Genomic DNA, 23,174 nt, shown 5'->3' with positions numbered 1-23,174 from the left:
GGCTCTGCGGTTGCAGAGAATTCCTCTCTCCCTGCGTATCCCCGCCAGCCTGTGCAATGCTGCCTCCCAATACTTCTCCCACCCGAAATTCGCTTTCTTCTTGTGACAGGGTGTAAGAAAGAATAGGTGCAGATTTTAACCTCTATAATAGACACTAAATCACATATATTTGTTTTCCTCTGTGCTGGGAAAATGTCCCCAAGGAAGCATGTTAAATTTGGGCTTTAAAAGCACCAATTTAGCTATTATGAGTTTTCTATGCTTTTTCTATTCAGGGAATGTTTGGCTTGAATACAGTACGTAGAAGAAATAAGATCAGCCCAACTGTTTTAAAGCTGATTGACACCTTGGGTTTTTTCCCTTGTAATCTGAAGCGAAAGCAAAAAATATAAAGGGAACCAGACACTCATTTAAAAGAAATTATTTCCTTGCCTACAGTCCCTGATCAGGGCTGCCTGTGCAGGGAGAATGAGATCTCATAAAAAGCCTTTCGTGGGTTCTTTTTCACATCATTTCGGTTCAGGTTTTGGTGGCAGATGAACTGTATTTCATCAGAGTTTAGAGGAAATTCAAAGTGAAGTTAAGGAAGTTGCTGTAAATGAGAAAAAAATTCCCAACAAACCCTTTCATTCTAGCTTAACATATCAGCCAAATCAGGAAACAGCTGTAGCAGAAATATTGTTTTTAATAATAGGAGAAAGCAGCAGAGACGCAGCTTTTGTTGGAACAGTGACCCCCAATGGTGAGAGCGACGTGGGCTGCGAGGATGAGGAGGCCCTGGCCGAGGAGGAGGAAGAGGGTCTTGCAGGAAACCTGGCGGGGGGTGCCGGGAGGCCCTTCGGGTGCCCTCAGCACCCACCTGCCCGGCCCTCGCCCCCGGCCCGGGGGGGTCCGTGGCCGAGGCAGCCCCCAGCGACGCCGGCTCCGTCTGTGGCCGCAGCTGCGCGGCTTCCTCCAGAGCTCCTGTTGTCCGTGGAAATTTTGCTGGGAGCCGGGAAGACACCCCTGGGGAGGGGGCGTCCCGGCTCGGGGGGGGCTGGCGGGGGGTCCTCCCGGGGCTCCCCGCCAGCCCTGGTCTCTGCGAGGCGCTGGGCTGCGCGGGGTGCTGGGGCGGGAGGAATGGGGGCCCCGGACACGGGGCACCGTGGGCTGCCCGCCCACACCCACGGCTGCGCCCGGCAGACACGGGCCCCGCGGGGGGCAGGAGGGGCGGGCGAGCCCCGGGGCAGCACCCCACGCGTGAAGCGACGGCGCGGGGTGACAGCGAAGTCCCGCAAAGGGGGTGCCGGGGTGTCCCCGTCCGCTCGGCCGGACGGCGGGGGCCACGGTTGCCCGTGGCCAGCGCGGTGTGGGTGGGGTGGCCCCGGGAGCGGCGCTGGGGGGGCTCCCGTCACAGCGGCTCTGCAGGAGGTGGCCCCGGCCCGGGGACCCCAACCTCACCCAGGGGCCGGGTCTCTGGCTGGTGGGTCCCGGGGGGGCACCCGCTCCCGGGGGGGCACAGCAGCGCCCCGTTGCCTCGCCAGCACGGGGAGCGCCCGGCCCGCGGTGCCGCGCTCTCCGCCGTGGCGCGGCGCGTCCCGGTCCCTTGCCCCGCGTGGGCTGCGAGGGCGGGGGGCGAGGAGCGGGACGTTTCCCGCTTCTGGCTGCACCGGGGACCCTCGGCGGGGCCTTGGATTTTCCCACCTTTACAGCCGCGGAGCTGGAAGTGCCCGCTACACTACGCGCAAGATATTTCTTTTCTTTCTGGTCAGTACTCATAGTCCTGTGGTTGAACGGTTTGTTTACCCTGACAGAATGTCATCCGCCTTGGCTTTGATTTTGTAAATAATCCACCTCCAGCTATGAGTGCTCTCACTCCGCCATAGCCTGAACTTTTGTACCGCCATGGGGCATGGGGTGATTTCGTGATGGTTAAGGGGAGGTGAAAGTATTTTTGCCCTTGTCCTTTTGCCTTGTTTTGAGAAGTAAACAATGAAGTTTAAGCCTTCCCACAGAAAATTTGTAAGAATGTGAGAAGACAGTAGAGACCAAATAATTATCCATAATCAATACAGTTAAAGTCAATGGACTCTGCGTGTCCTCTTCTAATAGACTTTGTTCTGGGTTGTACCTTGACAGTTTATTTAGAAATATGAACTCTGTAAGGAATGGCTATTTGACTATGTAATCTTGTTAAACTCATGAATTCAGTTGGTCTGAAGTCTGTATCATTGAAGCCAGCTGGAACTAAATGTTTTGATAGCTAAAAAATGGTTCGTTGAAGAAAATTCTGAAATAATGGGACTAATAAGTTGCCAAGAGAACTGTTTACATGGGCCTAAGTGAAATTGTCATAAGGCAAGAGGAAAAATTTTTGACCCACATCTTAAATTCTTGCTTAGTCAAGTTATGCAGGCAAATAGATTGTATAATGGGATGTATTTATAAAATAAAGCTGATTAGTGATGTTGGTGTCTTATGCAACCTACGTCCAGCATTAAATCAGATTAATTTATAGGTGATTTTGTTGATGAGCACACACTGATGCTCCCATGGTGTGAATTTCAATAACTTGCTTTCCTCTTTGGAATCCATAATTCTATTATTTGAGACACTTCATTGTTATAGATAACACATTTTAAGTGATATTATTTATGCTGTTTCATCTTGTCACTTAGGTTCTTGCTCAAGTTCATTAATGTATTGTGCTCCTCTCTGTACAAGAGGGTGCAGTGAGAGCAATTGATTTTAAGTCCACATAATGACTGATGATATCATGCATGTTTACTGCTTTGACACTGCAGACTAGATGCTAATGCTGCAGAGATAAACATGATGTCATTTTATGCAATTAAACACTTAATATACAGCAGGTAATGATTTGGTAAGCTTGGCACATGCAAGCAGTGCCTTTTAATCTTACTAACAGGGGTGGGATGACGCCACAAGTGATATACACATACCCAGGCTGTATCAATAAAAAAATCTTTTCCAGGCTTGGGTCATTCTACTGTGATAGGATGAAGATACCTAAAATATGTCCCTAGCAGCTCATGAGCAGCTTTTACAGGATCTAGGAAGAGATGTCAGATTTAGACCAACCTGAAAACAAACAAGTGAAGTGTTCCTTATGTGCCTCTGGCCGCCTCATCCCGTGCTGTAGTTGCAAGCAGAAAGGCTGGTTACTGACTGCTGGCACTGCGTCTGCTCCGGAGCCGGGGGGCACCAGGCACGCCGGTGTCCCACGGCCTCCTCTAAACCCCTTCGGCCCTTCTCACGGCTAGTGAGTGTCCGTCTGTGGAAGCTGCTAGATGACAGCAACATCCGTGCTGTTGACTGAGGACTGAGTGTGTCCTGCTCGCGAGAGGAAAATGTCTCAAAAATGCCCCTCAGCCCGCCGGACGTGCTGCAGGCATGCCCCTTCTCCGGGGCGGTGCAGCCTCTGCTCCTGTGCGTAGCTCTGGCCTCCCTCCTGCTGCAAACGTTGCCCGTGGCCAGGAGCCGCGCAGTATGCGCCTCAGCTCCACAGATGCGGCAGCAAATGGCCTCCTTCCACAATAGTCAATATTTCCCAGCCTTGACAGGTTAGCCAGAGTAATCACAGATTTTATGTGGCACAATTAACATATCTTTTCTTTATAGCTATTGCACATGAATTTGTCTGTGATAAGCAAGGTCAAGCTGTGCACCAAGCCAGCACCATCCTTCCGGGCAGGTCCCAGACCCACACGGCTGCCTGGCAGGAGGCGTTAGCAGGCGGCCAGGCGACGAGCTGCTTCGGAAACTCAACAGCGCGTTGACTGCAGCACAAGCTTCTCCAGTGCTGGTAGAACTGCCACCTCTTCCCTGTGGTTGTGTAATCTGGCGGTGGAAGGCACGGATTTTAAGACCTGCTCATTGTATTACTAGAAAACCAGAAAATTCAGCATCAAGGAGGGAGTGGGTTGGGAGCTGGGGAAGGCCCGAGGCACCACCACACGCATGGCATTCTGTGGCTGGGACTTGAGTTGAATAGCACATGACAACACGGAGCAAAGCTCTAGGAACACAGAGGACAACATTCCCAAACCCTTCCTCAGGTGCTGAAATAAAAGACCTGGCTTTGTAAAGGGCGCGAAACAACGCAGTGATATTGCCCAAATTTCTGGAGTCTTGTAATTTTTCATGGAAATGCTTGCAACTAGAGATGCTCCAGCTGAGGCTGGAGGTGAGGGAGCTGAGCAAGCTGGAACTCACTGGACAGCCCCCATTTTATTGTGTCCTTGTGCAGCTCAGTCTCTGTGGGCACCTGTCACCCCTCTCCCTCCTACGAGCATTGCAGTTGCTCTCCCGCGCTGCCCTTTCTGACAGATCCCTCAGTGCCACCGACCTCTGTCACGGCTCACCCCGTTCCCGCTTCCCTGAAATCAATTACCTGCTCTGCACTGCTCCATATTCATCAGGGCTCCAGCCATTTGACCTGCACTCCCCTGCTTCTTCTCCAGCCAGAGTACCGCTTCCAGCATTTGCAGAGGAACGGCTCTGTCTTCGCGAATCAAGCAAAGAGGGGTCAAGCCAGGAGGGATGCCGGGGGGCTCCTGGGCCGGTCCTGCTCTGCTCTGGGGTGTAGTGGTGTCCCTGCCTTGCTCCGGAGCAGCAGTAGCGTTGAGCTGCTCTTGTGTGAGAGCAGAGGTGGTGACGGTGCCCCGAGGCGTGACTGGCCGTGGTGGACCATGTGCATCTTGGTGGGGAGAGGGTGCTCCTGGAGAAGGAGCCAGAGGAGCGGGTGGCGTCAGGGAGCAGCGGCAGAGCCAAGGACAATAGCTGGGTTTCCCTCCTGGCACCTGCAGCAGGGCCATCCTTGCTCCCAGCAGCTGCGGGTGCTTCTGTGGTGGCCCGGGGAGGCTGCGGTGTCACGCCAGCCCAGAGGCTGGCCAGGGGATGGGGCTGTACCTGGCCGTGGCCCAGGATAACCGTGGCTGACCTGCGCGCCGGGAAGCGCACAGGCCCTGGATGAGGCTTTCCCCACTTTTTAGTTCTCAGGCTGGAGTGATCTGTGGGCCCCACGATTAACCCCGACAGCTGCCACAGAGAGCGTCAGGCTTTGTGCTTCATTTATTCTCAAATAAAACAATATCCGTGTGACAGGGGGGATGTTGACCCATGAGTAACTCAGCAGAGGCTCCCTTTGCCAGGCATTGTGTAGCCCGTGCTCGCCAGTCTGGCCCCCTCCAGCCTCGGTGGAGGCCCCCGGCCCCTGGCTGCCGCCCGGCCCCCCGCTTCAGCCCGCTTGGGCCGGTCGCCTTGCCCGCTGGCCAGCCCCCCGCCCATGGGCCGTGACGCCGGTTGCCCAAACTGCCTTTCCCGTTGAGTGTTTCAGGTTAGCAGGGCTCCCCCGGTCCGGCGCCGTCACCGCCGAGTCGGTGCCGCCTGCGGGAAGCGGCACCACGCCGGGGACCCAGGGCCGGGGTCCGGCTCCCCAGCCCCGCGGAGGCTCTGGCGTCCTGCCTGGCGCCTTTGCCCAGCGCCGCGGGAGCCGGCCCCGCTGCCGGGCGCTGCCACGGGACCCGCCGGCCAGGGACGAGCTGAAGGCGAAGCTCCCCCACGCAGGCGCCGAGCCCCGCGCGGCGCGGCGGGACCTGGTGCCACTTCTGGTCGGCGTCCCAGAGCCGGGCTGCACAAGCACGTGTCCCCGCGCCGCAGCGGGGGCTGAGCCTGGACCTTCGTTTCTCTTGTAGGTTTCCTTTCCAAACAACGGCGCCAGGGCTTGTGTTTGAATTTCATTTCGTCTTCTTTCCAAAGTCTCTGGGACACGCCTGGGTTAATATTATAGTTTATCAACAATCAGTGCTCAAGAAATAGGTTCTCTTTGGGTGATATTTAATGAGCTTGGAAATGAGAATATGGCTGTGCTGTTGTAGGAGACAGGAATGAGAATTTTAATGAGGGCTTATGTTTAATAAAAGGTTAATAAATTTTAATTAAATTAAACCAATAAAGTTCAATATTTGCTTAGCATATCAAAGTTCTGTTTGGCGTGGTGGTGTGTGAAATGCTAGCTCACACTCTGCTAACACCAGGGTCTAACTCCCACTTCTACCAGCATTGCCAGCCCTGGCAGAGCAGGTATGGGAAAAACCTCCGGTCATAGGAAGGGACTGTAGGAGATGTTTGAATTCTGGCATATTTTGCAGATGGGTACCAAAGGCCCCTCTCTGGCTCACAGATCCCCGCGTTTGCTGGCAGCTGATGCTCAGCTACCTCCGATGTGCCAGAGCGAACTGGTGCCACGCAGAGCGACGCGCGGCTTCCGGACGGAAGCTGTCCCGTGGAAAACAACTTCCAGGCTGGGGAACGTGTTTGCTGCTCACTCACTCCCTTGGGAGCCCCATGGGGTTTCATCTTTGACAAACTTTTTATACAGTTTCATGCTTAAAAAAATGCGAGAGCTGTCTCTAAATTGTGAAAGACTCTTTCAAGATGAATTTTAAAGAAAAAAATCCTGTTTAGTTGTGAACGCAGCAAAATGGAAAGCAGTCGGATGTGGGGGCGGTTTCAGAGGCCTGTGCTGGGAGCAGCCCGTGGCACTGAGCCCTCCCGCCCAGCTCCGTGCCCGCTGGGACGTTCAGCCGCTGGGCCGGTGCCTCCCTGCCCCGCCGGGCTCGGGGGGACCTGGGGGTGTGAGGAGCCGGGCCCCGCGCGGATCCCCGGGTCAGGCACGACGTGCCGGGACAAGGAGCTGCTCCAGGGTGCAGCCGCGCGTCCCCGGGGACCTCGCCGGGAGCCCGGGCGCGGAGGGGCCTGGCACAGCGGCACGCCGGGGCAGCGGGCCCGGCGCAGGGACAGCCCCGGCCCCGTGTCCCTGCGGCAGCTCTCGGCAGCCTGGCTCAGGGCCCTCCGGAGAGCTTCGGAGCACCATTCTGCAACTGTAAGCGAACAGCTGGCACGAAACACGGCTTAATTGTTTACAGGGGCCTGGGCCAGATGTGGCGCGTGCTCCCTGCGCCGGGTCACGGCTAATCAGCCCGGGGAGGAAGAGGGACGGGCAGGCTGACGCAGCTCCTGCCAGGTGGGAGCCAGAGCCTGGCACAGCCTTTGGCGCAGTCAGGATGAGCAGATGGTGTGGCACGGCGCAGCATGGCACAGCATGGCATGGCACAGCATGGCACAGCACAGCATGGCACGGCACGGCACAGCACGGCACGGCATGGCACAGCATGGCATGGCATGGCACAGCATGGCACAGCACAGCATGGCATGGCACAGCACAGCACGGCACAGCACAGCATGGCATGGCATGGCACAGCATGGCACAGCACAGCACAGCATGGCATGGCATGGCATGGCACAGCATGGCACAGCACGGCACAGCACAGCATGGCATGGCATGGCACAGCATGGCACAGCACGGCACAGCACAGCATGGCATGGCATGGCACAGCATGGCACAGCATGGCACGGCATGGCATGGCACAGCATGGCACAGCACAGCACAGCATGGCACGGCACAGCATGGCACAGCACAGCATGGCATGTCATGGCACAGCACGGCACAGCACAGCATGGCATGGCATGGCACAGCATGGCATGGCACAGCATGGCATGGCATGGCATGGCACAGCATGGCACAGAACAGTATGGCATGGCATGGCACAGCATGGCATGGCACAGCACAGCATGGCATGGCACAGCATGGCACAGCACAGTATGGCATGGCACAGCACAGCATGGCATGGCATGGCACAGCATGGCATGGCACGGCACAGCATGGCATGGCACGGCACAGCATGGCACGGCACTGCTGGAGCACCGTGCAGCCCCTGCCATGGGTGGTGTCCCACGGGCAGCCAGGACGGCAGAGCAGAGACCCCCGTGGGTGGTGGCACTCGTGGCTGTCGGTGGCATCGGTGAGCCCAGGAGCCACGATGGGCTCCCACCTCCCTCAGGGGCTGTCAGGGGTCCTGTTCCCCAGTGACCGCCATGGGCAACACACACTGGGACAAAATATGAATCCTGCTGGATTCACAAGGCACGGAACAGCTCAGGGTTTATTTCCGAGCAATGTACGTGGCAAGAGCCACAGCCTCGTGTCAGTGGCTAGTGCCGCCCAGGAGCCCCTGGCCGCTCAGCCCCGCTGCTGACTCCAGAGGAGAGTTGGGGCTTCAACTCTTGGTGGCGACCACCCTCTCCCAGCACGGCGAGGGAGAGTGGCAGGCGGGGAAACGATTAAGAAATGTTATTAGGAGCCTTCACAGGCAATAAATGTATTTCTTCTAAAAGAACTGGAGGAATATTTGGATTATTACATTTATTAGAGTGCTCAGCAAATGTGTTACACCCATATGACAAATAAATGTGATGGTTTCAGATTTCATTAGGCAGCCCCGGGCAGCTGCGCTTTGTCCCAGCCACAAATGAGCAGGGTCTCTGTCATCATTCCTTAATGGTCATTTTTGCATCGGTAGTCGTGAATGCGCCGAGTGGGGCTGTTAGTGCCCCTCAGCCCTCGCCCAGCGCCGGGGCCGCGGTGCCGGAGCTCCCGGGGTCCGGGTGCCGCTGGCGGAGGGAGCGGCCCCGAGGAAGCGCGCGGGAGCCCGGCGGCTGGGCGAGGAGCTCCGGAGGGCCCGGAGCGGGCTGGCAGCGCGGGGAGGGAGCCGGGCGCTCTGCGGGGCAAGCACAGCGGGAGGCAATGGTTGCGCTTCCTTTGCTGTTAAGTTTACCGGTGTCAAAACCAATCTGAGCAGCGGGTGCATATATTTAAATTAAAAGTAATTAAAAATGTGCTGCCAGAAAAATGCATGATGGATTCAATGTAAGAAAATGAAGTAATAAAATACTTTATGGATTAACTCATATCAGACTGTTTTGCAAATTTATTTTTCATTATGATACATCCATATCAGATAATGTCTGAATTTATTATGCTGCCTTCAGGCAGGCAGTGTCTGAAACCTTCACAGCCCCATTTGGGTCCCGGTGACTGGTGAGCAAGGTTTCTGTCATCATTTCTTAGTGGTCACTTCACCTCAGTAATAATGAACGAGTCAAGCAGGGCTGTTATTTTCTTTAATCTCTTTCCTCATATTAAAAAAATACAGCCAGCCACATCATTATTGCAGCAGGCCCAGAGGACTATTTCCAGGTCATTACTCCAGTTCGTCTGAGCGTCTCAAGGTCCTAAAGGGTTTGGGGTTATATGCAATAAGGCGTTCATCGACAACATTTCCCTTGAGCCCTAGGTGTTAATGAGAAAGATTTTCCATGTGGCTGTTAACACTGTGTGGTTTTAAAAGTCACAAAGAAAACGGGATTTCCTGCTTCAGCTTTCTGTCTCATTGTGGATCTTTTTGTTTGCATACTGCAGGAGGATATTTACCTCTTTAATTGCTTGAATTCACATGGTTATTTTTCTAGAGGGGGAATCTTAACCATGTAGAGGGTAGATTTCCACAAGCCAAGTTTGAAATTTTTTAGTTTATTCACTTTTAACTGTCCCCAGGTTATTCTGATAGAGTATTTTTTCCCCCTGTGTGGACAGAAGAAAAGTCAAACCGCAAACCTACAACAAGGCTAAGGCCATCAAAACCTCCAATTTTTGCCCAAGACAGAGGCCCGCGGTAATCACGACCATCTGAGCGTTATGGCCGGGTTATAAGATTGCAGCTCGGGGCCTCCGCGCCGCGTCCCATGGCACAGCCCGGTGAAGCCATTACACGACGGGAGCGCGCTGCGGCAAAACCCGCCGGCTGAACGAGAGGGGCCGGGGCCGGGGCCCAGACCCCGGGCAGGGGCACGGCCCCGCCGGCTCGGGGCACCGCGGCGGCGGAGGCGGCCGAGCCCATCGCCGTGGCCTCGGGGCTGCTGCCTCCGGCCCGCGGCACCCAGCGGCCGGGGCGAGGGCCGGTCCCTCCGGGCCAGGGGCTTCGGGGCGCCGTGGCCATCCCAGCCCCCCGCCCTGCCCGCTGCCGGGGGCCAGGGGCCTGCCGGAGCCCCCGGCCCCCCGCCTGCACGGGCGACACAGGCGGGTTCGAAGCTCAGAGGCTTCAACTTTCTAACCTAACTTCTGATGAATATTTTTGTCTGCTCAGCATCTTCAGCTGTTTACCAATCCAGAGCCCACTACACTTGTGGTGTGCTTTTAGAGCTGTTATGAATTTTAAAATGTGTAAAAATGACAGAATATTAACAAAAGCATTGATTTTCCTATTTATTTTTATGGATTTTATTAACTAAAACACTTTAAAGTGTAACCACTCTGTATTAAATTTACTCTGCAGTGTTGGATATGAATCTTAAACAATAAAACAAATTGAATTCTTTATAAAGCAGAAATTTAGAAAAAAATACAATTAAAACCGCTGCCTGAGCTGCCAGGCGGTCGCTGCAGAGCACTGCCCCTGCGGACAGCGGGCCGGTTGCCCTTTCCTGGGCAGGATTTTGCTGAAGCTTCGCCCCCACATAAGTTCTTTATAGAGCCATGAACAAGTAGATAAGGCACCGAGAGCCATATAGATAATTTTAGGAATTTCATATCTGAGGACAGGCTTGGAGCAAAGATACGCTGTTATGTTAACAATTTTTATAACCACTTACTCACAAAAACTGAGCTCTTTTATGCTCCAGACCAAAGACTTGAAATTGTCTCACCCCGTCCTCAGAAAGGACATTTTACAAATTCTCTGAAAATCTGCCATAGTTTAGTGAAAGTACTTTGCTTTGAAGCTCTGTCTTTGCTCATACTCGAGTGAATTTTGCAATTAAACTAATTCCAGCTGTGGAGAGATTTTGGTGTATGTAGGCATGCTCACATCCCACAGATATCACAGCCATTTTAACATTAATTTTTAAAAATCCTTTGGAATAGCAATATAATCCCACCAGGAATGCAATCAAGTGGGGCCCATGCTTGGAACATGTGCAAGGCTATAGAAATGCTAAGTGTGCCGGGAGGAAAAAAAGCATCTTAATCCAGGTACTCAGAGTTACTGAATACATATCAATTTTCCCCTTAACCTGTTCTTTTAAAGCTGTGCAACTGCACAAATCTAGTTATTAGCAAAACTTAGATGTAAGATGAGTGCAGAGGCATAAAAATATCTCGGTTCCCCAATGGGGATAATATTAGCACGTCACTGTGTAGCGATATTGTGCAGGAGAGTTTAATTTGCGTTTGTAAAGCACCGGCATTATATCGCTGAGCATCGGGAAAAAGCCGATGAGGAAATCCATAATTCTGCTTTCAGTGCCGGGTTTACGTAATCCAGGGCCGCCCGTTGCCTGCTGGCTGGGAAGAAAATAATTGTCCAGCTACAGAGGCACTGAGAATGAGCCCTCTGAGCACCGGGTGAGGCTCTGCTTTTGCACTGCTTCAAAAAATACAGGTTATGTGGCCACGCGGGTGCGAGTGTCGGGCACCGTGCAGGGCGCGGGGGCCGGGCCGGCCGGGCAGCCTTCGCCCCAGCGTTGCAGAGTTTCCAAGCACCGCTCACGTGCACGCGTGCTACAGAGAAATCCGTCTTCGGCCTTAATGAGCCCACGGTAGCCAACCCCCCGCCCACACCTGCTCTTCTAAATCTGTATTACGGCGCAAACCTCATTAACGGCAGATCCTAGAGGCGAGCTGCACGCATGGGCACAAAGCAGAGCCCCGCAAGCTGGAATGCAAAATCTATATATAGATCCCTGTATCTTCCTGGCTCTAAATAGGCTGTGCAATAGCTATTTTGGGGAGGAGGCGGCGTGCGGAGAGCCTGCCCGGGGCGAGGGAGGAGCGAGAGGACGCGAGGACGCGGCGGCCGGGCCCAGGTAGGCTCGTTAACGCGCCTGGCCTTTTCAGGGAAGATTTAGAAGGACTCTGTAATCTGCAAATTCTAAAGAGCTGACGGAGACAGTTATTAAGGGCTGGTAGGTGATGGCTGCTCACTGTGTTATTAAAGTGCTAAAAGATTATGTCTCTGATAGCTGTGTGCTTACAGTGTCCTTCATGACCACTTCCACAGGGACAGAGGCAAGGAGAAAGGCAGAGGATCGATAAAAGGATATTACCACCAGGCCAATCCCAATAATAAGAGAGGTGATATATACACACCATTTAAATTGTCCAACACATTTAATGTTCATTAACACTAATTTTCACAGTGCTGGTGTTTAACATATTATTGCAATGAAATTAATAAAAAAATACCCCACAGGAAATATAATTTAACTGTTTATATACTCACCTTTTGATTGCCAATTTCCTGCCGAGCTGCGCTCCCGCGTCAGCGTTTGCAGGCAGCAGCAGCCGGGAGAGGTGGCGGTGGCGGGGCAGGGTGGGTGCCAGCCTTGGCTCAGCACCAGCCCACCAGCGCCGGCAGGATCATCTGGCAGAGCCGGGGCTGCCGGCACCGCGGGCCCCCGGCGGCCCCGGCAAGGGGCGAGCCTGCCGGCAAACGCCTTTGCCCCGGGTCTCCCCCGAGTCGTTTTTCCTCCTTTTGTACTTCTCCCCTCTTTAGAAACCTCCTTCAGGATTTTCCTTTCTTCTCCTCCCTCGGAACTTCCTTGGGATCCGATGAATGTTCGTTATCCTCGTGAAAAATCTCAACTTGGATTTGTTCTAGTGTATGGGCATTTTTCACTTAACAGGGAAAAAATAAACATGCAATAGTTTTGTTATTGTGCAGTAATTACTGGGGAATTACGTATTTATTTATCTCTTACGAAGCACATGGAAATTGTATTTGGCCACAGTGTATAAATTGTGATATAATTACTGTAAAATTTATAGTTTTTATACTTCCAACAAGTTAGCTTTTAAATCACATAACCCCCATGTAAATACTTTAAAATTATTCAGTAATTACTTATTTACATTGTAATTAAAATAACTAATTAGCATACATTTACAGAGGATTTACATACTTATTTGTGAAAATAGTTCCTTGGCAGATGCAAAAGAAATCTTTAGCTGATCATAAAAAATATAGGAAATATATGTGCATGGAGAAGGAGGGCTGGCGGCCGGCTGGCGGGACGGGGGCCCGCAGGGGCCGGCTCGGGGCGAACCTCTCGCCGTCGGGAGCCGAGGGGGCTGAGAACGGGTGAAAGGAGCAAGAGCCCCTGGCAAGCAGCTCCCGGCCGTAGCCGAGGGGTGGCCGGCGCAGCCCCCGCTGACTTGCCACCGGGCGAGCGGGGTCCCTCGGGCCGGGCCGCGTCCCCCAGCCCGTCCCCGCGCCAGGAGGGCTGTGGGGCGCCCCGGCCCCTCTCGCTGCGCTGGCCCACGGGCTCAGCCTCCGCGTGTGCTCGTGGCCCGGGGTGATCTGCAGAGCCTCCCTCGCCCTGGGCAGGGAGCGTGGGTGCTAGTTTGAAATCCTAATTAAGGAACGAGCGTTTTGCGAGCGGTGCCAGCAAAGACTGCTTGGCCCGCGCTCTGCCAGAGGGCTGGCACAGTCTTCTGCTCCTGGAAATGGCTGGAGTTGCTCTGAAGCAGCAGTCGTGTTCTTAGAAGGCGTGCTGGCGTGGAGGAGAGCGGACTTGGAGCCAAAACGGGCCCTTTAAAAACCCACACAGGGACCGAGAGGGCTCGGCATGCAGCATTAGCAAAACATCCGCTGACAATCTTCAGGGCAGTGTAGTTACTGTGTATGTATTTCAGCTAAACAAGACAAATCTGGCTGATGATTGTGTCTAACTAGGAAGAATGATTGAAGGTCTGTGCCCTCGTCTGTAAGGATAACATAAATGATGATTGGTTTGAGGCAGGAACTCCCAGGCCAGAGCTAGCAGGCACAGCTGGAGTGGCGTGCTCCGGCACAGCCACCTGCAGAGGGGACCCCAGCACTGCCACCCCCCTCCCGGCACCGCCACCCCCTGCCCAGCACCGCCACCCCCTGCCCGGCACTGCCACCCCCTGTCACCCCCTGCCCAGCACCGCCACCCCCTGCCCGGCACTGCCACCCTCTGCCCGGCACCGCCACCCCCTGTCACCCCCTGCCCGGCACCGCCACCCCCTGTCACCCCCTGCCCAGCACCGCCACCTCCTGCCTGGCACCGCCACCCCCTGCCCGGCACTGTCACCCCCTGCCCGGCACTGCCACCCCCTGCCCGGCACTGCCACCCCCTGTCACCCCCTGCCCGGCACCGCCACCCCCTGTCACCCCCTGCCCAGCACCGCCACCTCCTGCCTGGCACCGCCACCCCCTGCCCGGCACTGTCACCCCCTGCCCGGCACTGCCACCCCCTGCCCGGCACCGCCACCCCCTGTCACCCCCTGCCCGGCACCGCCACCCTCTGCCCAGCACCGCCACCCCCTGCCCGGCACTGCCACCCCCTGCCACCCCCTGCCCGGCACTGCCACCCCCTGCCACCCCCTGCCCGGCACTGCCACCCCCTGCCCGGCACTGCCACCCCCTGCCCGGCACTGCCACCCCCTGCCACCCCCTGCCCGGCACTGCCACCCCCTGCCACCCCCTGCCCGGCACCGCCACCCCCTGCCTGGCACCGCCACTCCCTGCCCGGCACTGTCACCCCCTGCCCGGCACTGCCACCCCCTGCCACCCCCTGCCCGGCACCGCCACCCCCTGCCCGGCACTGCCACCCCCTGCCACCCCCTGCCCGGCACTGCCACCCCCTGCCACCCCCTGCCCGGCACCGCCACCCCCTGCCCGGCACTGCCACCCCCTGCCACCCCCTGCCCGGCACTGCCACCCCCTGCCACCCCCTGCCTGGCACCGCCACCCCCTGCCCGGCACTGTCACCCCCTGCCCGGCACTGCCACCCCCTGCCACCCCCTGCCCGGCACCGCCACCCCCTGTCACCCCCTGCCCAGCACCGCCACCTCCTGCCTGGCACCGCCACCCCCTGCCCGGCACTGTCACCCCCTGCCCGGCACTGCCACCCCCTGCCCGGCACCGCCACCCCCTGCCACCCCCTGCCCATCACCGCCACCCCCTGTCACCCCCTGCCCGGCACCGCCACCCCCTGCCACCCCCTGCCCGGCACCGCCACCCCCTGCCCGGCACTGCCACCCCCTGCCCGGCGCTGCTGACACGCGTTTTGCTGGGGGGGGCAGGGGGGAGCCCACAGCACGGCCCCGGCGGCTCCCCGAGCCGGACATGAGCCTGGGCAGCACGGGATTAGGGAAGGGGTTTTTTAGATCCACTGTGGGCTTTCCGCTGGAAAGAGACGCCAGTCCCCGAGAGAACTTCTCCATCAGATGGAGCATTTACAGGAGTTTGGGCTGGTGTGCGTGCGGTGCCGAATACGTGCTGCTCCTGGCCCAGGCCTGCTGGGGCAGCGCGCTGGGGGCCGCTGGACAGCCGGGAGCACGAGGGTGCTAGCAAAGCTGTTCCTGCTGCGGACCAGCTCACGCGGCTGCACAGGTTCTTCCTGGTGCTTTTCACATCGGGACCAAGGTGACAGCAGCCCGAGCAACGCTCTGCCTGGAGCGGCGGGTGCTGGGGGGTTCCTGGGGGGTCCAGGGCTCCGGGGAGCAGCCTCTCCCTCGGGTCTTGCTTGAGAGCTGCTCGCATGAGCTCAGCGGTGGACTTGCATCCGGCTGTCCGGGTTCAGCTCTCTGTCTTCGGGTGCTCTGTTTCCTCAGACTTGCCACTGTTTTGGCACATTTCTGCCACCACTTTTGTCTTTATTAAAAAAGCCCATTTCTGTACCTGGTGAGTGCTGGTGCGAAGAGCTGGGAACCTTGCGGTGCTTTGTGTAAAAGCAAGGGATTTCTCAGGAAATGACGGATTCCAGTGGTCAGACTAATGCTTGTTAATGAGCAGGACGTTGTTGCTGGAATTGTGTTAGCCGTGTTCAGCCAGCCCAGAAAGCCCTTCCTGGGGAGACAATGCAAGGTGTGCACAAAGGGACCATCCGCGGCAGAGTCTCCGCTGTGGAATTGCACTCCCTCCCCAGAGCACTTTTGCTGGGCCGTTATCACATGTGCTGTATTATTGGATTTCTCCAAAGTCTCCCTTTATCCTTATTAATGCTGTGAATGTTGTAGCAAGGAGTGATATGATCTAACACTGGATAAAATCACAATTTGTCCTTCTTCTTGGTGTAAATGTAACAGGGCTTAACTGTACAAACAAATAAGCCTAAATAGAAACATTTGTGATGATAAATGGGCAAGGAGAGCGCTCTCTGCAAGGTGAGAGATGACAGTGCCTGTGAACAGAATGGAGAATCTCGCTGCTTCAGGGTCAGTCTCAGGCAGCCTCAAGGTCAGCTCTGCCGGCTCTCCCTCCTCCTCCTCCTCCTCCTCCTCCTCCTCCTCCTCCTCCTCCTCCTCTTCCTCCTCCTCCCCGTGGTGATGGCAGGCATCCCCACACCTCAGGCTCCCCGGCCAGCCCTCGGGCTCCTCTGGCCCCAGCGTGGCCGGGGCGGTTGGGTTCTGCCATGGTCGGGGCACGGTGCAGCTCCGGCAGCTCGTGCGGCAGGCGGTGGTGAGACCGAGCCTCACCACGAGAGGAAAGAGCAAGTCTGCTCAGCAGCACTTAAATATATCGCTGACGTGTTATTGAATTGTTTGCATTACTGGATTGGCACATGGCGCAAAAACGCTTCCCTTTTTTTAACTTCTTGTCTTCCACGTTCAGCAAACAGCACAGAGCTCAGCTCCGTGTGCGGCGCGGTGAGCTCCCCGGGTGGAGTGTCCTGCACCCCCCTGCCACCTGCCCTCGGCGGGACCCTCCGTCCCCCCCCGCCGGCGTGGGGCCGAGGGGGGTCCCAGGCAGAGCCCGGCGGGGGGGCGGGCAGCGTGGCCCCGGGGGGGGGCTCCCCGGCACAGCGGTGCGTGGCGCTGACCCCGCGCTCCCGGCACGGCGCGGGAGCGGCGTGTAATGAGGCCCCGCGCGGATATTGATATGACAGAACAAAAGGCCAAGGTGCAGTAAGGACAGCAATCCGCAGGTCTCAGTCCATTTGTTTTTCACACCAAATCCATCACGGTAATGGGTCACCTTTCTGTGGCAGCTCATGATTACCTGCTTACCGGGGAGCGCGGCAGGTGGGCGGCGGGCCGGGGCGAGGAGGGAGTAGGCACGGGCCGCCTCTCCCGCCGCCCCGGGGATTTATGGCAGGTCAGCGCCGCGCGTTTCCCTGATAGATCAAGTGGATTGGAGTTTATTTGGGTCACAGCGACCGGCGTTGTTTGCCGCGACAAGAGACTGATGGGGAGAGCCGGGTCGGGAGGGGCGCCCGGCCCTGGGGGGCTGCTGGCCGGGCAGCGGGGTGGCCCGGGGTGCGGGCAGGAGGGAGCGGGGCTACACCCCCACACCAGCGCCCCATGGCCGCCCCTCCCCGAACTGCCCCCGCGTCCCCCTCGGCACCGGTGGCCTGGCACGGGGAAGGCCCGGGGGGGTGTCCTCTGCCGTGGTGCACCCTCCCAAAATCCCTTCGTCCCAGGACTACGGCCCTCGCGCTGTCCGCCCTCCTCCTCCGCCGACAGCTCGGGGCACGGTGCCCGTCTGCCTTTTGGGACCCTTCCCCCCCGCCACGGGAGGCAGGACCAGACCCCCACGACGGCAGCTCAGCGGTGCCGGCAGAGAGGAAAAATGTTCTTTTCTGCAACGGCCGGCTCACACACGTCCCTATTTAATATTCATGCACCAAAATGAGACAAGTGCTTAATGAGATCAGCCATGAGTTTCATTTGAACTCCACCAGCAAAGGAGTCCTCAAAATTGCTTTTCAGTGGATGTGCTAAAAAAGTTTAATACTCGCCCGCTGATAACCTCTGCAGGGACCTCGGTGCGCTCTGCAGCACGGCATTTTCAGCCGCTCTCCATTGCTGCGGAGAAGGGAGGGTGGAAATTAGTGCTTATTGAAAGCCACCCCCGCACGTGCTTCGGCAGAGGCGCGAGCAGGTTCGGTAAGATCGCAGAGTGCCCGGGTTGCCGCTGCTGTTCTGCGGGTTGCCTGCCTCTTGTTGAGGGTTAATGCTATCAGGGAACGCACGGACAAAAGCTAAACAATGCTAATTATTTCAATGCATAGAAAAACCCGGCCTCAGAAGACAGAGCTAAATCTCGCAACATCTTAAGGCATGGAAGCCATCTGCGATAAGGACGTTTGCCTTTCAAAGATAAGGAAACAAAATTGAAACATATATACATAAATGGCTTCAGGCAATGAATCATTCTGCGATGTCCTCGCTGTTGGATTGTGGCCATCACTAAGAAAACAGTAATAACGATAGTAGCGATAATTAATACTGTGGGTCCTTTTTGCTGCTCCTGGCTGGAGGGCCCTCAGCCAGATCCCAGACACTAGGCCGGGAACAGTAAACACACATTTATGGTAATTTTATTTGAACTCTTGAGAATACGTCCCACACCACTATGATTTGATGGCTTATTAAACCCTGCAGGGTACCTTCTCAGGATGGGAGTGCTAGGAGCAGTTGGAGGGAGAGAGAGAGCCATCAGCAGGGACCAGCATCATTTCCCTCCTAATTAAAAGTCAAAATGTCATCTAGGTTTTTGTATTGTAATTGCAATGGTCATTGCAAAGACACCATGAAATCTGGCTGCATTAGCACTTCTTTGGGGGGAGGTCTGGTGAATGAAGATGTATTGAAGGCTGCTTTCTGGCATTCTTCTTGTACAAGTCCAGGCTTTAAGTGCAGTAAATGAGCCCCCTGCCAAGAGCTCACCTCACCTCTGGGCCCCCCTCCTCCCCCCAACTATACCAGGGGACTTGAATGAAAAAAAAAAAAAATTCATACATTCCAACCCTAAATGATACCAGTAAGTTTGTGCAAGCTTATGTAAATCACACAAAAAGTGACAAGTTTTCCTATTAAAAGATAATTGTAATCAGGGTGCTGGACGTGTGGTGCACTGATGATTGGAGATAGACGGGCAGCGTGAAAAGATGGATCGTTTTAATTTGCACCAATTAAATTGAAGTTCATGGGATCATCTTCTTCAATCTTCATGAATACTTTATTTTCTGGCTGCTATGGAGCTATTAAAAAGAATGATTGAGCCAAGAGCTAGGCATAGTATATTTTATGAAATATCACCTTTAAAGAATTTGAGTGCGCCATTTTCATAATGAGTTTTCTAGTACCTAATACCCTTCTATATTACTACATTTTTAAAGTGGATTGATCTGGAAAGTGCAGAAAGTGCAGGTAATGATACATTTTGCTAGGATAAGGTGGCTGATAATGTATCATGTTACTGCTCTGAGAATAATAGATTGCCTTGTGTTTGAGATGTGGCATTCTTATTTTGGTGCTTGCCTTGTGCAGACAAGGGGAATCCTCTATGTCTCCAGAAAAAAAATGTTTAATTGTTTGTGCAGTTTCCTTCTTGTTTCTTCTTTGTCTTTTCTGTATAGTTTGTGACCTCAGAAAAAGATTTCTGAGGTTTGAGGGAGGCTGTTCTCAGGTATGCATTTGTCTTGATGGATGTTGTTAGAACAGAACAGCATGTAGGAGACAACACACTATGGGAGATAAAGAAATACACAACCCTATATTATTTACCAGTGCCTCACATTCTCTTCCCAAGAGAAATGAGTGATGATAGCTTCAAAAGGATAAGTCAATGAGAAGGGTGGTCATCTCTCACTCACAACTGCCAAAAAGGCCCCAAGTCTCACTATTTCACACACAGACAAATCAGAAGCTTAACGGGAAACTGGTGATGCTCAGCCACGTGCCGGATTTGAGCCTGCCCTGCTGCTCTCACCAGCTTTGGTGGCTGCGGAGCCCAGAGATTCCCCTGCGGAGCCCCCGGCCCGTGGCCGCGCGGCTCGGGGTCAGCTCCCCCCGGTCCCCGGGGCGGGGGCTGGCCAGAACCTCCCAACACTGGGAGAGCCCAGCCTATCTGTCGAGGATGGGGTTGGCACCCGTCTGGTGATTGCGCTCTTATTGTGTAAATAACTCGCTTTAAGGTTACACCGGATGAGATGAGGACAAACACGCAGGAGGCCACGGTCCCTCCAGTGCCTGCGGGATCAACTGGTTGGGTTCGCTGTCAGTGCCGAGGGGCCGGGAGGTGCCACCCCTCAGGGGAGGGCTCGGCAGAGCAAGCGGGGACACGACTGCCACGCTCCCGGTCCCGCAGGAACAAGCGAGCGCGTCCCACGGGGCCGGCCTGCGGCGAAAACGCGCCGGTCCCAGTTCCCAGGGGTGCATCCTCAGCACTGCAACTCGCAGCAACATGATGCCATCTCTCTCTACATAGGTTTAAGCAACAGCAATCATAATTAACCCTGCTAATTAATCAGGGCATAACATATTAATTGCTAGCACACGAGGCTCCAATTGAGCAGGTGCTGTGTGGGAATCTAATAGGATAATGAACTGAGTAGCAGTGCCACGTGCAGCGGAGTGCGCGTCACTTGGAGGGACAGCCCTGGCAAAGCCCAGCGCTCGGCCAAAAATCACGGCGTCTCGGCACGGCCGCCTGCAAACAGGCGGGCAGACCCCGGGGTGCGGGGGTGCGGGCCGGGGGAAGGGGGGACGGGGGGTGCTGGGGCTGCCCGCCCTCCCGGGGCCACGTGCTGGGGGGCTGCTGCAGAGACGGCGCTTGGCGGGGCCGGGACAGAGAGGGCAGGATGGGTCCCGCGGCGCGCAGGGAGCCCGAGCGCGGCACCCGAGGGGGATGTGGGAGTCGGCAGCCGGTGCCCCGAGCGCGTCCCTGCGGGTGCTGGAGCTCGGGCAGTCGATCCTGTCCCCTGCTCCTTCCCCCTCTCCCGCTGGGGTGGCCGCGGTAGCACATGGTGTCCCTCCTTTCGGTCCTCTGGCTGCACACCCCGACGCCTGCAGTTAGAGGAAGGCTTTAATAAGCCCTGGCACTTGAGGTTTATCAAGCAGAGGGGTAGGATCGGACTTTAAGATTTCTTTTTTTTTTTTTTTTTAGAACTTTTGTTTTTTTGGGCACTTGGAATGCTCCCGAGAAAGCATTAGAGGAAAATGGAAGCTACTGAACTCCAGGCACCTTATAGACAGATCTTGTAGTTAGACCTACATGTAAGCTGCCTAATGCAGTCCACTATTACAAAAAACTGTAGATTTTTGCTCATTAGATTTATTCAGACATTACTGTTTCCAGCAATTTTATTTTTTGGTGGGGCGTGTGAGGGGGGAGGCGGGTGGGTGTCACCTGGTTTGGTTTGGTTTTTTTCTATTAGGAGAATAAGGCCCCAGCACCAAAGGAATCCTTTTCTATCTCATAACAAATATTTCTATTTGGCAGGAGGAAGTCCCCGCGCTGCGCAGGGTGCTGGGCAGCCGCTGGGCCACCCGGGGGGTGGCACTGGGCAGCACAAAGCCGGGGCCAACCTCTCCCCCGGGGCTGCTTGGGGCTCAGCACCGTCTCTTCGCAGGAGACCCCCCTTCTCTCCCGCTCCCCCACTCTCGTCCTCCCGCTGCCAGCGGCTGCATTCAGTGCGGCAGCGGTGCCGGGCGGGGGGTCCTGCCCCCACGCTGCACAGGAGGGACCCTCGGGGCAGAGCCACCAGCCCGGGGTCTTCCAGCCTTTGTGATGCTCCTGCCCCGCGGCCGTTGCAGCCCTACACAGACACCGGCTTGGCGTCAGCCTTGCGGTTAGTTCTCACGGCATTTCATTCATGCAGAATACAGGTATCTGTGCGCTTCCATACCAGCTGACCGACGAGGTCTTTATAACTTCATCTTTGTCTGGACTTTGCAACACAATCCAGTGCAGCACCAGCCTGGATGCAGAGCCTCCGACAGCAGAAAGCAGAGGAGCTGGCGGAAGGTGTGTGCCCCAGCAGCTCACGCTGCGTAAGGCAGGCTGGCACTCGGGGGGGACTGTCCCACTGCCGCCCACCCCGGGAGGAGAAGCTCTCTGCAGGGCCCAGAGCCAGGGGCGCAGGCTGTCCCGTCTGTGCACCAGGACCCCGGCGCTGAGCCAGGAGCCTGCCCTCGTGCTCGTCCACCCTCGCATCCCTGATACTTAATACCGTTCCATTTGGGGCAAGAACATTCACTAGGATTGCACGGGACCCTCTGTGATCTGCATCGCCATTGTTTAGTTTAATTGTCCTAAAATTGGCAATAGATTAAAAGAAAATAATTATCCCTAATTATGTTAATTAAATGGCTAATTCATTAACGAGCTTAACATCTTTTACTTGGACCATCTCTGCTATGCAAGATTGTGCTTCCAAGAGGAAATGCCAGGCGCATGCTGCATTCTGTGTAAACTAAGTTGCAGCGTGTTTAGTGCAAGCTGTATGAACAAAATCCCCTCATTATTCAGATGACAGAACAAAACTATAAATAGTGGATTGCAATTAAAATCAGAACAATTACTTTTTATCCATTATGCTGCCTTTTGCACAATAGCAGCCTATAAAAGGAAAAAGCACAGTCCTTTTAGATCTCTCTCTCTCTCTCCCCTTATCCAGAACTGTAGCTGGCTTGCTAATTAGGAAGCTTTTGAATTAGATTATTTGCATGTCTGAACAGGGCTAGGGTATTAAACATCCCTGAGGACATACTATAATAACCTCTTCAGTGGCTTTTAGGATCCCTAAGGAACCAGGAACTCTGAAAAAACCTCCAAAAGGAGGGAAAGTGCATAACGATTTCATCCAATTAGGTATGGATTAGTCGGCTGTGTGTCTTCGAATCCTGCTCACTGTGAGAAGGTGTTCTCTCTCCTTCAGGAACATTTGACAAAATCATCAGGGAAATTATAATGCAGTACCTAAATGAAATCGCAATACCTTAGTTTCTCCTCCAAGAAAAAATAAACTACAAAATCAATACAGTGGTGTATAAAGTAAGAAGAAATGCACCAGTCACTTTATTGCTTAGCTGCAAGCATAGCCTCTGTGTTTATAGCATCCATGAGTGACTATCAAAGTCAGACTCCAAAGGACAAATGCTGCTGCTGCTATGATTGGCTACAGCAGATTTTCATTTTTAAATACCACTGGTATTATCCTCCTTGCAATGGTTTTCCACACTCTTCCAGTTTTAAGAAATCACCAGCCCATTTATATTTAACAAGACAATTAAGGTGCCTGAGCTCTCCAGCTGCAGGCGTGGTTTGCAGCGAGCCCCCCCCGGCTGCTGGCGCTGGTGTGGGGGGACTGGTCCTGTGCGCAGTGGGTGTTACTGCAGTGGGTGCTGCTGCAGTGGGTGCTGCCGCAGTGGGTGCTGCTGCAGTGGGTGCTGCTGCAGTGGGTGCTGCCGCAGTGGGTGCTGCTGCAGTGGGTGCTGCTGCAGTGGGTGTTACTGCAGTGGG

General features: G+C 55.2%; 1 protein-coding gene across 2 annotated transcripts; it reads left to right on the top strand.

Annotated features, from left to right (window-relative positions):
• Positions 1-755: 755 nt before the first annotated feature.
• LOC122152766 (translation initiation factor IF-2-like) lies at positions 756-22,400 on the top strand. 2 transcript variants are annotated; one of them, XM_042787000.1, is made up of 2 exons: positions 756-1,746; positions 21,153-22,400. In XM_042787000.1, the coding sequence occupies exons 1-2, from the start codon at positions 1,120-1,122 to the stop codon at positions 21,504-21,506; spliced, it is 981 nt and encodes a 326-aa protein (XP_042642934.1). In that variant the 5' UTR covers positions 756-1,119; the 3' UTR covers positions 21,507-22,400. The 2 variants fall into 2 exon arrangements, with proteins under 2 accessions (XP_042642934.1, XP_042642935.1); XM_042787001.1 differs by lacking the exon at positions 21,153-22,400 and adding an exon at positions 6,153-7,154.
• The last annotated feature ends 774 nt before the right edge of the window (positions 22,401-23,174 follow it).

This window comes from Tyto alba, unplaced genomic scaffold (genome assembly GCF_018691265.1).
Source record: "Tyto alba isolate M040663 unplaced genomic scaffold, T.alba_DEE_v4.0 Super-Scaffold_11, whole genome shotgun sequence".
Taxonomy (NCBI): domain Eukaryota; kingdom Metazoa; phylum Chordata; class Aves; order Strigiformes; family Tytonidae; genus Tyto; species Tyto alba.
This window is presented reverse-complemented; position numbering and strand designations above follow the sequence as displayed.

What these genes read in the sequence shown, in the direction of transcription:
- LOC122152766 (XM_042787000.1), top strand. Translation starts at nt 1,120, where the DNA reads ATGGGGGCCCCGGACACGGGGCACCGTGGGCTGCCCGCCCACACCCAC. An exon ending in AGATATTTCTTTTCTTTCTG is followed by an intron (nt 1,747 to 21,152) that starts GTCAGTACTCAT and finishes TCTATTTGGCAG; the next exon opens with GAGGAAGTCCCCGCGCTGCG.